The sequence below is a fragment of the Sorex fumeus genome, unplaced genomic scaffold (genome assembly GCF_029834395.1).
Source record: "Sorex fumeus unplaced genomic scaffold, SorFum_2.1 ptg000142l, whole genome shotgun sequence".
Taxonomy (NCBI): domain Eukaryota; kingdom Metazoa; phylum Chordata; class Mammalia; order Eulipotyphla; family Soricidae; genus Sorex; species Sorex fumeus.
In genome coordinates this window covers 4,212,779-4,226,344 of record NW_026606199.1, presented here as the reverse complement: position 1 = coordinate 4,226,344, position 13,566 = coordinate 4,212,779, and the positions used below count along the sequence as shown (strand labels likewise).

Below are 13,566 nucleotides of genomic sequence, written 5' to 3'. Positions count from 1 at the left end.
TGCCCGCAATGCCCATGCTTCCGCCCTGACCGCCCCCTGAGACTGCTGCGCCTCACCCGGAGGTGCTCTGGGCGGTACCTGGCAGGGCTCAGGGCTGCTGACCCGGCTTCCCGCTGGGCTGTCTCTCTGGCCCCCGTTCCCCGCAGGGCTCTTCTGACCGTTCGGAATTCTGTGGGCTTTTGTGTGGGTTCCCTCGTTCTGCGGAACCACCCAGGGCTGCTGCCTGCCAGCTCTCAGAGCGGGAACTCAACCGTCATTGCGGGTTCGGGGGCCCCAGCCCAGCCACCGTGACTGCCGGTGCCCAGCCTGAACGCTTGCGTCATTTCTTTCCTTCCCACCCTGCGGGAGCTCTGGGCTCCCTTCTTCCCTTTTGTGTCCTCTCTGCCTGGGCTGCACGAGGACCTGGCTGGGGTGGCCAGTGCCAGCTGTGATGCCCCTTCAGCTTTGTGCTGGCACTGTGGTTGCGGTCTGGTTAGCCGAGACCGTGTGCTGGCGGTGGTGCTCGGGGTCCTGTGCGCAAGGGGGACGCTCCACCCGGCTGCTCCGTGGCTGGAGACAGCGAGGGCGCAGGGGCCACCCGTGACTCTGACTTGTGACTGTGTTTGCCAGGCGGTGCCCAGGCACCTGTGCTATTCCCAGCCCCAGACACTGGTGGGAACCAGGAAGAGCCTTTCCTCCAGCGGGCCCTTGACGGGGGGCATCTGTGGCTACCTGCAGGGCCTCAGCCACTCAGCACAGACCAGAACGATCGACACTGCTCGGTGCCCCGTCAGGTGCTCTGGGCCGCTGCCCTCCAGACGGGCTGCTGTGCTCGCTTCCTGGCTGCACTTGGCTCTGCACCCTGGGGGGTCCCCCAGTCGGGCGCCTGGCCCAGCAGGGCTCAGAGGGTCCCACGCACCCCTGTCCCTGTGAGGTCCGAGGCAGTGGGGATGGGGAAGGGAGCTCCCAGGCAGAGGTCAGACTGCCGCTGCCCCTCCTTTCGTGGGGCTGGGGACTGTGCCTGCTGCCCCCTGAAAGGGCTGGACTGTTTGGGGGTCCTGCTTATTGGGCCTCATAGTCCCTCCCAGCACAAGGTGTCCGGAGATGCCCCAGGAAGGGGCCTGCTCCCCCAGTCCCTCACCTGAGACGACCCCCCCCCGAGCCCCATCTCAGGACTTGGCTGGTGCTGGGCCTCCTTCCCACTGGCGGCTGAGCAGAAGGGCCAAGCTGGACAGCTGCAGGAGGTGAGGGCAGGCCAGGTGGAGTGAAGTGGGGACCCTGTGGCCTGGAGACGGGAGTGAAATGGCCAGTGCCTGGGATCCGGGGTTGTGTGGGGTCGTGCAGTCCAGGCAGGCCGTGGCCCCTGGGACCGGGGCCCGGAAAGCTTGCTTCCACATCATTTCACCAGCGACAGTGTCACTGTGGGGTTTCTCAGGGAGAGGAACCTACTGTCCTGGGCTTGTTGCATTGCTGCGTGGACAGTGTGGACACCGCCCTTTTCCACCATGGACGCTGAGGCAGGCCCCAGGGGTAGCCAGACCCGCTTGGGTCTCAGGGCCAGGAAGCTGGCACCAACAGGAGACCTTGTGCCCTTGAGAGGATGGCAGCCAACCGGAGCTGGGTCCACTCACCAGCGCCACCCCCCAGGCGGGCACACACGTGACCTGTCCCGACATGTGTCTGTGCTCCTAGTGCTGCTGGCCCTCCAGGTCCTCTCAAGCACCCCTTTGCTGGAGCTCATGCTGCCTTGTGTAGCCCAGTGGCCCAGTGGACAGCAGACCTCGGGCTGTCTGGGGACCCACCTGGACAGCTCACTGCCCGCAGAAAGACCATGCAGGGCCCTGAATTCTTCCTGACCTCAAGGCAGTTACCTGGGAGTGGGTGAGCTGATGGCCTAGGGGCTACACTTGCCCCCACAGGCAAGTCTGGCCTGACTAGTGGCCAGGATGAGCTGACCTCCTCCACTGTGACTCGGAAACATGCCCAGCTGACCAGCACACTGTCCCCTGGCCCCCCATGCAGACACTGTGTACAGGGGAGCAGACAGCCTCTGGGAGGGGTGCAGGGGTGTGCCCAGGGGCCACTCCTGGCCTCTCTCCTTGGCTGGCCCGAGCTGCTGCCCACAGGTTCTGGCAGGCGTAGCAGGGCACTCACCGGGTTGTGGGCGCTGGTGTCGAGGGACCCGCTGGCCTTCTGCTGGCACAGCTCTTCCGCGTAGCTGGACACATCGGCACCAAAGCAGTCGGCCTCATAGAAGGCGCTGCGCCAGCCGGGGCAGCAGCTGCGGGACTCAGCCGGGCCGCCCACCTCGGGCCCAGAGACGGCCTCTGCTGGTGTGTCCACTGCTGTGCTGGTCCAGCTCTGCGCCGGCTCGCCCGCCACCACAGGCGGCGGCTCCCGCCCAGCCTTCACCGATCTCTGAGGCCGGAACCCCACCTCCAGGTTCCCCTGGGACAGCTCGTCCGAGTTGGCGTGGGCCAGGGGCCCAGGGGCCCGGGGGCCGGCGGCATGGCTCTCCTTTCCTGGACACGGGGCCGTGGGAGGGTTGGTGGGCGCTGCGGAGCCCATGGCAGGGCCCGCTCGAGGCCAGTGTGGACGTGGGGTAGCTGGGAAGGTGGAGCCCTGCGTGCATGGGGGCGGGGCTGGGCTCCCCGCCAGCCCTGCCCCCGTCTGTGTCATGAGGGGCCACGGCCTCGGGTTGACGCGACAGAGGTCATGGGGACTGACCTCCAGGCTTATTATTTTACGGACCGATCTGGCTTCGGGCCACACTTCGCGCTGGGGTTGGTTCCTGGGGCTGCACAGTTCAGGAAGGAGGAGCCCGGCAGCTCAGGACACCCCCCACCCAGGGGCAGCGCGTCTCCGCACTCAGGGGCACCTTCAGGAGAGTCCGCCCAGCCCCCCGTGCCCCCTCACCTGCTCTGTGCAGGGGGCCGTGTCTGTGGCCTGGGGAGCCTCGGAGCAGGTGCACGCAGCTGCTGTCCTTGTCCCGCGGCTGGGAGGGAGCCTGCTCTGCAGCCCTGTCGTCAGAAGGGGGCGCTCCAGCTCGCTGCTTTCCAGGGGCCACTGCAGCGGCTTCTGCTGCCTGCGGTGGGCACTGCAGCTCCCCTTCAGTGCAAGGAGCACTGCAGCGCCCCCTGCTGTTCTCGGTGGGCACTGCAGCTCCCCCTCCAGTCCGAGGGGCTACAGCCGCGCCCCCTGCTGTCCGTGGTGGGCACTGCAGCTCGCCCTCCAGTCCAAGGAGCATTGCAGCTCCCCCTGCTGCCCGCGGTGGGCACTGCAGCTCCCTGTACAGTCCGAGGGGCTACTGCAGCTCCCCCTGCTGTCTGCGGTGGGCACTGCAGGCCCCATTCCCTCCCAACATGTGCACCCTTCTTGGGGCTTTGCCTCTACTTCTCTTCTCAGCCCTGGGCTCCTTGATGTAGCCAGTGTGGGAGCCCCAGGTTTACTCCTGAGTTGAACCACAGAGTGGGGGCTGGATCTCCTGGCCCAAGGCCCTAGCCTGGCTGCTGCCCCCTAGCTCCTTGGCACCCAGATGGGGAGCCACGGTGCGGTGTAGGTGGCTGTCCAGGATTCCTAGCTACTGTGTGGCAGGCAGGGAGCCCCTTCTGGGTCAGGGGTGACCCGCCTTGATCCTGACTGTGCTGGGTGTGCAGCCCTGCAGTCACCCATCCACATGAAGGGGTGTACCACCCAGCTCAGACCTGCGGGCTCCTGTCACTCAGCCCCTGATCCCTGTGACCTGCCCCTCTTCCTTCTCTGGGAGCTGAGCTGCTGGGATGGGGGCACTCACCCTAGGGAAGTCGGCTGTGGTCCGTTCACCACTGAGAAGAGACCACGTAGCAGCTTGTCCCCCCAGTACAGGTCACAGAACTTCTCAGAGACAGCCCCGCAGAAGGTGGGGTACGTGAGGTCCTTCAGGCCCTGGATGTACTCCCCTGGGGCACAGCAGGACTGGCATGTGATTGGTGTTGGGAGCCAGGAGAGGTGAGGGGCCCCTGCACTCCCCTGGTCTCGGGCATTCAGGGTGGAGTGGTCCTTGGGGTGGTGGCCCTGAGTCCCTTTCCCCCGGTCTGCCAGGTGTGGGGGCCCCACCCCAGGGGTGCATACCCATGATCAGAGCCTCCAGCCCGTTGTCCAGGTAGCCGTCGAAGGCAAACTCGTCCTGGATGAGACGCATGGCCTCCTGCAGTGCCGGGCAGGCTGGCCCTGTGGGGGCGTCCACGCTGGACAAACAAAACTTGCACTCCGGGGCCTGCTCCTTGACACGGGTGCCCCTGGGGCTGCCAGGGCTCACTGCAGCCCTGGGGGTGTCCTGGAGGGGGAATGAGGCGTCCCTGTCCTCCTGGCTGGGCTTCTCAGTGGTCCTGTTTCTGGGCATCTTGGCCACCAGCTGGCAGGGGCTGAGACTCAGGTCTTCAGGTGAGGGCCCGGGGGGCTCCTGCCCCTCTGGCCCTTGATGCGGGGGCTCATTGGGGGGTGGGCTGGGTGGAGGAGAGCCAGACACCCCCGGTGAGGCTGCCTCCTCCAAGGTCGGTGCTGGGCAAGGCAACGGGGGACACCCCTGGGCCAGTCCCCTTGGCTCCGGCTCTTGGTGCGGTTCTGGTCCTGGGTCCGGTGCTGGCTGCTCAGGGGTCCTCAGGCTGACGACCACCCCATGGGCCACAAGACTCTGCTGCCCTTCATCCTTCCTGTCCAGGGAGCCTCTCTTCTCTGGACTTTGGGCTGGCTCGTCGCTGCAGGAAGAGTACAGCTCCAGAGTGGGGCAGAGACCCCGTGAGGGGAGGAGAGCACTCACCCGGGCACTTCTGTGCTGGGAGGGGAGCACTCACCCAGGCACCCCTGTGCTGGGGGAAGCACTCACCCGGGCACCCCTGTGCTGGGGGAAGCACTCACCCGGGCACCCCTGTGCTGGGAGGGGAGCACTCACCCGGGCACCCCTGTGCTGGGAGGGGAGCACTCACCCGGGCACCCCTGTGCTGGGCGGGGAGCACTCACCCGGACATGCCTGTATCCGCAAGGAGCACAATGGGCTTGAAGTGTGTGGCAGCCGAGGTGAACTCCACCGGCAGCTCTGAGGCCCCTGGGCTGGGCACAGGGCCCTGCTTGGGGACAAGCCCAGTGTCCCCCCTGAGCTGAGTAAAGCCTGGAAGGGGATGGGGTGGGGTGGGACTCAGCGGCTTTTCCAGTGGGGTGCCGTATCCCCTCCCGCATTCCCATTCATCAGCGAGGCGAGTAGGGAGCCTGATGGGTCTGGGTGGGGGTCCCGGATGGCACCTGGTGGGAGACGGGTGGGCAGAGGCTGCAGTCTGGGAAGGGGGCGAATCTGGAGCTGCTTGCTGGGTCGGGGTGGGAGAGAGCAACCGCGTGGGGTTGGAAGCCAAGGGCCGGGGCCTGGGGATGGGGGCCGGGCGGGGTGGTGGGGCCCACCAGAGCCAGGGTGAGATGCCGGCGCCGTGCAGGGGCTCAGGTCCACCACTGAGAGGGTGTTCTGGAGCCTGACGGTCTCTTCCTTCTGGTCAGCCTGGGGCAGGATAGATCCCAATCAGGAGGTGGGGATGAGGGAGAGGCCACAGCAGCTGGGAACCCTCAGGGCACTTTGCCTTTCCACAAAGGGTTGGTGGGCACGGGGGTCCCCAAAGCTCAACCTCCCTACAGCTGGCTGGGACCCGAATGCCCCGATGTGGCCTCTCTGACCAGCTGCTGCCCTCTCCCCTGCATGCCCAGCCCGGCTGGGTGAGAGGCTGTGACCGTGGGCAACCCCTTGGTGTGGGCAGTGGGGCAGGCCCGGGGTCCCTCCAGGAAGTGGCGTGCGGGCGCAGCCTCTTGCCACTGCCTCCTCTCTGCCTGATTCCAAGCCCACAACCTCCCCCCCCCGCGCCCCCACCTCACCTTACAGGCGGAAGCCTGCAGGCGGGCCAGGATGTCCCTGCCGTCCAGGCCCCGCTGGAGCAGGTAAGCCCCGCAGATCTGCAAAGGAGGACACGCTGGTCCGCACACACCCAACTCTCGCTCTCCCTTTGTTGGCAAAGGACCCACAGCCGCCCTGTGATGCTTCCAGTGTCCTCCCGGCATCTCAGCAGTGACAAAGGGACAGGGAGGCCACATCCTGCCCCTCCCTCCTAGCCCACAGCCCCCCCCCCCGCCGAGGCTCTGAGTTCAGGGGCACAGCAGAAATGTTTTCATCTTCTGATCATCTCTTAAAATCCACAAGAACCAGAAACTTGCCACCTTCACAAGAGCCCAGAATGGAGCCAGCACCGAGTCACACAGCCCTCACTGAGCACTGACACGCAAGCAACCTGTCACTCGCACTGGGCAGACACGACCACATACAGGCACACTGTGCCACCACACACTCACATCTGTGTGCAGTCACAGTGGCAGCCATGTCACCCCACACTAATGTGCAGAAACCATCACACTCACACAGGTCACGTGCGTGGTCACACACAGGTCATGTGTGCGGTCACACAAGATCACGTGTGCGGTCACACACAGGTCACGTGTGCTGTCTCTCCTGCACCAGAGCACACACTGCCACACTCACCCTTGTACACACACACATACTGAGAACTTCAGAAGTCGTGACCTAAAACCAGACAAGAGAAAATGGGAGCGGGGGGTCCGCTCCTTGCCCAGAGTGAGGACCCACTTCTGGCCAGGGGCCCCAAGGACACAGTCAGGACCCAGCAGGCTGAGCTTGGTCCCTGAGCTCTGCTAGGTGAACTTCTGTCTGAGGCAGGGCTAGTGGCACATTTTTCCCCTCTTTTTTTGGGTCCACCTGGCAATGCTCAGGGGCTCCTCCTGGCTCAGCACTCAGGAATTACCTCTGGCGGTGTTTTCGGGGACCCCATCGGATGCTGGGGATCGAACCCGGGTCAGCCGCATGCAAGGCAAACACCCTCCCTGCTGTACTATCGCTCCAGCCCTCCAGTGGTGCTTTGGGGGAGAGGAGACACCCCTCCTTTAGCTACGTGGTGAGGTCACACGAGAAGGCAGGGGGACCCCACCCAGACCCACTGGGCCCTGGACCACCGGCCCTTGGGGCTGCCCTTCCTACCCTCACCCTGACACCGGGAGAGGCCCAGGGGCCTGTGCAGCTCCTCAGGAAGACAGCATGCCCGATGCCCATCCTGCAGTGCAGAGGCCACCCGAGATGCACAGCAAACCCGGCTCGGTCTTCCCCAAGGCCACTGAGGCTGCGGCTGGGCAGGTGGTCGCACACTCGGGGTCTGAGTCCCAGGCCCGTCTCGTGCCAGACTCACCACCCCCACTTGTCAGCCCTCCTGAGGGGCCAGAACCCAGACCATTCCTCAGCTGTGCCCCTGGACTTGGAGATCCAGCTGGGGACAGTGGGTTGGAGGTGGGTGGTACTTTCTGGCCCCCTCTGCAGGGCACGCCCCTGCAGCTGGTTACCTGGACGGCCTCGGCTGCAGACGGCCGCTCCTGGGCGCTGCGTCTCGCCATGTCCAGGAGAAGTGTCTTGAGCCGGCATGGCAGGGCCAGCTTGTGGTCTCGGGGCACGCTGAACTTGGCTGCTGCCCACAGCACTGCAGCCACGCAGTACACCGAGGCCTGTGCGGAGGAGAGAGGCCACCATACCCACTGGGCCTGCCTTGGCCCCAGGCCCCAGGAGACAACAGGACAGTCCCCATCTCTCCTGTTGGACTTCCGGGACACGCAGCGCTTAACTTCTGGTCTGGGGCCACACCTGCGTGCTCAGGGCTCACTCCTAGTGGTGCTCGGGGATCTACACGTGGTGCCGGGGATTGAATTGTGCTGGCTGCATGCAGGGCAACCCTCCTGCCCCACAGTGTTTGGCACTGGCCTGGGAACACACTCGCAGAGATCTGCGCGCCCGGCCTCAGGCACGGTCCCCGCAGAACTGCCTCTGGACTTCCACAGGATGGTGCTGTCCCGTGGCCGCTGAAGCGTCCAGCCACGGGACAGACAGCGGCCCGGGTCACAGCTCCCCAGCACACCCAGCGCACGTTCTCACTCCACATAAAGCTCCTGGGCGCGCAGGATGGCGTGCACGGGCTCGTGCTGCACACAGAGCTGATGGGCACCTCTGTGTCCACTGGCTCTTGTCCTGGTGCCCATGCTGAGCAGATATGGCCATCTGCGTGCCATGGGAGTGCCCATGGGATTGTTCCTGAGAGTGTGACGGGAGAGTCCATAGCAGTGTCTGGAGTGCCCGCGGGAGTGTGGCAAAGGGCCCCCGTGGCCCCTAGGGCCTCTGTTCTCTCCTCTGTGGGCCCTGAGAAGGGAGCGCACTGGCCGTCCCCACGTCACCCGGGCTGACACAGGCAGGGTGCTGCCCCCGCCCCGCTGACCGGAGAGCTCCCACACTGCAGCCCACCAGTGCGGACGCTGCACTGGGAGCGGCAGGCCTAGAGCTCACGCTCTGCCTGGGGGTGCGCGAGGAGCCTCGGCCCTTCCCTCCTCTGTGAGACCCCCTTCCTGGTGGCCCTCTCAGCTGCTGAGGGCGGCGGGGAGGGCGCGCCCGTCCGTCTCTGGAGTTGGTGCTCCTTTCAGAGCTGTGTGGCAGTGGCGGTTCGGCCAAGGCCCGGCTCTTGGGGCCTCACGGCGCCCTGACCACACACAGGCCTCCACCTCTGGGGGCGCCAGCTGCCTTCTCCTCTGGAAGGTCACAGCAGGCTCCACCCCGAGGGGAGCCAGGGGCCCAGGCTCCATTCCCAGACTGTCCCTGACCTCTAGGACTCCCTGACCAGTGCAGGGGGCCCCTCTGACCTGGGGAAACCCCACTTTCTCCCCCACACCGTGGTGCTCCTGTGGGCTTTGGGTCCAGGTTCTTTTTTTTGCTCTTTGGGCCACACTCAGCAGTGCTAAGGGCTGACTCTGGCTCCGTGCTCAGGGGTCACTCCCGCTGGGGTCTCAGCCACCCCATCTCTCTGCCCCCCAGTCCTAGTCTTTGCTGACATTCCAGGACCCCATCTTCCTTAGTGGAGAAGCATCTGTGACCTTCCTTAGGGCCCCGTCCAGGGAGCTTTCCCGCCTGTCCTGGGGCCTGTCTGTGAGGCACCAGCGGTCAGTAGTCTCAGCACACAAATCTGCACCTTTAGTTAATTCACATCCATTTCCCCCCTTCTGGTTGTAGACACTGTAGCACTGTCCTCCCATTGTTCATCGATTTGGTGGAGGGGCCCAGTAACGTCTCCATTGTGAGATCTGTTACTGTGTTTGGCATATCGAATACATCAATACTCTCGGTAGCTTGCCAGGCTCTCTGAGAGGGGCAGAGAGGAATCAAACCCGGGTTGGCCAGGCCACACGAGTACAAGGCAAACGCCCTTGAGCTGTGCTATGGCTCCAGCCCACTGTAGACACATTGTATTTAAATTACAGTGCTCACTTATCCCTTACAGAGAAAGAAATGGAATTGATTTTGGATACTTTCTTTCTCTTTTCCTTCCTTTTTTTGTTTTTGGCCATCCCGAAAGGTGCTCAGCGCTTACTCCTGACTACCCTCAGGGATCACTCACCTGGCTTGGGGGAACCACAAGGGATGCCTGGGTAGAACCCAGAATGGCCACAGACCAGGCAAGCACCCTGCCCACTGTCTTATCTCTCTGGCCCCGGGTGCCTTTTCCTACATTCTGCTGCCTTCCCCAGTGCGTACATTCTAAGATTTGGGATAAGATCTCAAGGTTCTCGGCAGACAGGCCACAGGCTCTGCTCTCCTGCCTGCCTGCGTCTCCTCTCGTGCTGAGGCAGCCCCGTGCCAGCCAGAGCCTCCCCTGCCTCCTGGGGTTGCCTTCAACTCTTTCAATTTTCCTTATTTTCATTTTTTGGTGTTTGGTTTGGGGGCCACACCTGGTGGTGCTTGGGGGCTCGTCCTGGCTCTGTGCTCAGGGATCACTCCTGGCCCACGTGGCTCCTGGGGTTTTATGTGGTTCCTGGGCGGGAACGAGGTTGGCTGGTGCCAGGGGGTGTCTTAACAGCTGTACTCTCTGGCCTGCAGGGGAATCTCCAAGGGTGGTTCTTTGACATGGACCTTCCCAAAACTCTACCTGCGTTCCCTGGGATCTTCCATGTCCCTGTGTCCCAAGAAGTGCCTGATACTGCCTCGGGGGGGGGGGGGGGGTCACACTTATCCCTTTCCCACCCATCAGGCTGAGTGGGGAAGGTACCCTGGAGGAGGGGAAGGACCGTGGGGCTGAGCGGAGGGGGGAGGCCTCTGGGAAGAAAGTGCTGTTACCTTCTCTGTCACCAGCCTCTGTTCTGTCACCTCAGGCGCCAGGAAGAAGGTGTCGTGAGCACCTAGGAGAGAGTCCAGCCCTGCGTGAGCCCCGTGGCTGGCAGGACGCTGGTCCAACCGAGGCAAGCGGTGCGTACCATTGTCAGGGCCCGGCCCGAGCAGCACAGCCCCGTCCTCAGCCAGCAGCACCGAGTCCAGGCAGAGGCGAGCTGCAAGAGAGGGTCAGCGCCAGCCGCGGGCCCACTCCTGGACACGCAGGCTGGAGGGGCGGGTGCGGGGCAGGGCCAGGGCAGGGCAGGCACCTGGGTGCTGCCGGAGAGTCCGCAGGGCGCTGAGGCAGGCGTGGGACAGGGCCCACAGCTCGTGCTCCCGGAAGGGCCGGCCCAGCGAGGACAGGACGAAGCGCAGGGACACTCCCTGGGGGAGAAAGCAGGTCAGGAGGCCACTCTGGGAAGGCCAGTGCCCCGCAAGGGCCCTCCTGCGAGGAAACCTGAGCCCAGACAGGTGACTCGGCCAGTAAATCAGGATTAGGTGCCCGAGGACTCCGGGGCAGGCCCGGGCGGGGCACAGGCCCAGAGGCAGAACCAGCTGGTGCCGAGAGCCAGAGCCCTGAGAAGCGTGGTTCAGGCCCATGCCAGCTCTCGGCAGGATGGAGGGGCTGCAGCAGCCACAGGCGGGGGCCCGGGGACCGTGGCCGTGGTGCGAGTCCGAGGGAGGAGGTGACAGCGTGAGGGGAGGAGACAGTCAGCGGCCCCACGGTAGCTGCGGGGCCACACCTGACCTCGCGTGTGGCGCTCACAGGGACTGTGCCGTGGCAGCAGCTGCAGTCCAGGGAGGACGGTGGCCTGACACGGGTCAGAGGGCCCAGACGGTGGCCCTGCAGGGCCAGATTCCACTGCAGGGACGGGAGGCAGATGGGGGCAGGGGGAGGGGTCCACGTCTCTCAGGACGGGGGTCTGTGGAGAAGGGGAGATGTTCTGGAGTGGAGGGTGGGGATGGCTGCCAGCCAGGCGACGGGGCCCTCGACCATCTTGTTTCATCCTTCGAGTCATCACGGGGGACCGTGTGATGCGGGGGACCCAGCCCAGGGCTTCCACGTCGAAGCAAGAGTCAGTCAGGGCGCCACTTGGCAGATCCACATTCTGGGCCCCTGCCCTGTGCAACCCCCAACAGAGGCCTGCAGCCTCGAGCCGGGGACACGGACAGCGCCGGGGACAGGTGCCAGAGACCAGGTGTGTCCTGGAGCTACCGTGCCCAGCCATGGTGGGCATTGGCCCCCAGCTTCCCAGGGACGAAAGCATGAGCAGGTCAAAGAGCGTGACCTGCCGAGGGACCCACTCCTGACGGGTAAAGGTCCCTGGCCAGAGGGGCCACGGGTCAGGGAGACCGCTGCTGAGGGAATTGCTCTGCTCCAGCCTCAGGTCCTGCACGGGAATGACAGGCTGAGTGCCGGGCTCAGGACAGACTTCCCTCCAGTGAAACAGAGCTGTGGGGACAGTGTCAGCCGGAGCCACAGAGAGGCAGAGCCTGTGGGGACAGTGGCAGCCAGAGCCACGGAGGGGCAGCGCCTGTGGGGACAGTGGCAGCGGGGCCACGGAGGGGCACGGTCTCTGGGGACGGCGTCAGCCGGGGCCACGTGCCTACGGCACTTGTGTCCAGCACGGGCCTGAAGGCAGCTCCTGCTCAAAGGCTCCACGTTTCCACGCTCAAGTGCACGAGACAAACGTCCTGGCTGGAACCTGACGCCTGAGGTCACCTCATCCTTCGCTTGCCCAGCTCCCAGCTGTGTGGACTTAGAGGAGCAACTGCCAGGAGCCCGGGGGGAGCAGACCTGCTCAGGGCCAAGGGACTCTTCCGGCGACCCTGCCAGGTGCCTCTACCAGGCGACGCTGCCAGGTGTGCTGGGCTCAGTGGCGGGGCCAGGCGTGCGTGCCCTCGCAGCTGCAGGGGCAGGTGAGGGAGCTCCCGCCGGGCGGCTCGCGCTGGGCTGCCCCGTGTCCGTGCACAGGCCTGGCGGCGTCCATCTCCCTGTGAGGCCCTCTGGCCAGGAGGTCAGGAGGCCCGAGGGGGCCCTAGAGGGCAGGGCTGGGAGACGTGCTGTGGGCTGCTCTGTGGAGAACTCGGGGCGATCGGCATGGGAAGGCGCCAGGCGGACCCCACAGGAGAGAGGCGACTGGTCAGGGCGGGGGTGTGAGGGGTCTTGTGTGCACGAGACGCTGGGCCTGTCCCCGCAGGAGTGAGGCTGCAGGAGCACAGCCGGGAGGAGGGGACGCCGCAGCCACACCTGCAGGACACGGGACACGACGGGGACCCGCCCACCGGGGACTCGGCACTCAGGACAGGAGCCGCCTCTCCACTTAGGACTCAGGGACCCGGGCGGACACTGTCACTCACCTGCTTGTGGGCGGCACTTTCTGGCGCCCCGGCTGTGTCTGCAGCCCCCTCAGCGCGGAGCAGCCCTGCGGCTGGGCCTGCACCTGGAGGGTCCTGGGAACAGGGAGGGGGGCTTCCCTCTGTGGGGCGCTGGCCAGGCCCCTCTGCCCCTCCCTGTTGCCCCTCGGGCTCCTGCTCCGGCCACGGTGGACACTGAGCCCGAGAGCCCGACAGGCCGTTCACCCCCTGCTCAGAGGCCCCCTGGGGGTGCACAGGAGGGTCCTGGGCACTGGTCAGTGATGGGCGGGGGGCACCAGCCTCGGGCCCCTCGGGCAAGAGCTGGGGGGAGGTTCCCACTTTCCTCAGGCGGCTCCTCTCCAGAAAGCTGGGGTGTGGGTCAGCCTGGGCATCCAGGAAGAGGCTGGCCAGATCCTCCAGGTTGAGGCTCTCCCCGTTTCTCACGGGGGCTGGCAGCAGAGGCCTGGGGGGCAGGGTCCCGGCATGCCCTGGGCCTTGGCCAGTCTGCAGGGGGTCCGCAGGAGGCTCCTCCGGGGTGGGCAGGTCTGTGGGTGCTACACTCTTAGGCGTGACTGTCCCCCTCCAGGGGCTCTCGCTGGCGTCTGGAAGAAGCAGAGCTGGCCAGTGACTCCCTGCCCGGGAGGCAGTCACCCCCGGCCACAGCCCGGAGGCCTGCACCCCGTCGCCCTTGCCTCAGCCCCCTCCTCGGGATCAGTGCGGACATGGTCCGCCATATCCTTGGCACTGGCTGGTCAGTGAATGACCCTTGGTCTCCCGTCCAGGTCAGCCACTCCCAAGTAGGTCCCTCAAGGGAACCCAGAGTTTCTACTGCACACACGTGAATGAACACACTACTAGCCAGGCACAAACACCTATGTACACAACATGCATGTACACGTATACATACACACCTGACCACAATGCACACACAGATGCACACACATGCACATTCACACACACCCATGCAAACA

General features: G+C 65.2%; 1 protein-coding gene across 1 annotated transcript in view; it reads right to left on the bottom strand.

The window, feature by feature from the left end:
* The window catches only part of KNDC1 (kinase non-catalytic C-lobe domain containing 1), a 35,229-nt gene that overhangs the window by 10,549 nt on the left and 11,114 nt on the right, over positions 1 to 13,566 (bottom strand). Inside the window, exons 6-17 of the mRNA XM_056106711.1 lie at positions 12,599 to 13,197; positions 10,507 to 10,621; positions 10,342 to 10,413; positions 10,205 to 10,266; positions 7,399 to 7,557; positions 5,872 to 5,949; positions 5,410 to 5,503; positions 4,978 to 5,125; positions 4,090 to 4,715; positions 3,773 to 3,917; positions 2,896 to 2,999; positions 2,134 to 2,501 (exon numbers count right to left, since the gene is read on the bottom strand). Of these exons, the coding sequence (XP_055962686.1) occupies positions 2,134 to 2,501; positions 2,896 to 2,999; positions 3,773 to 3,917; positions 4,090 to 4,715; positions 4,978 to 5,125; positions 5,410 to 5,503; positions 5,872 to 5,949; positions 7,399 to 7,557; positions 10,205 to 10,266; positions 10,342 to 10,413; positions 10,507 to 10,621; positions 12,599 to 13,197 (2,570 nt within the window). The remainder of the gene's footprint in view (positions 1 to 2,133; positions 2,502 to 2,895; positions 3,000 to 3,772; positions 3,918 to 4,089; positions 4,716 to 4,977; positions 5,126 to 5,409; positions 5,504 to 5,871; positions 5,950 to 7,398; positions 7,558 to 10,204; positions 10,267 to 10,341; positions 10,414 to 10,506; positions 10,622 to 12,598; positions 13,198 to 13,566) is intronic.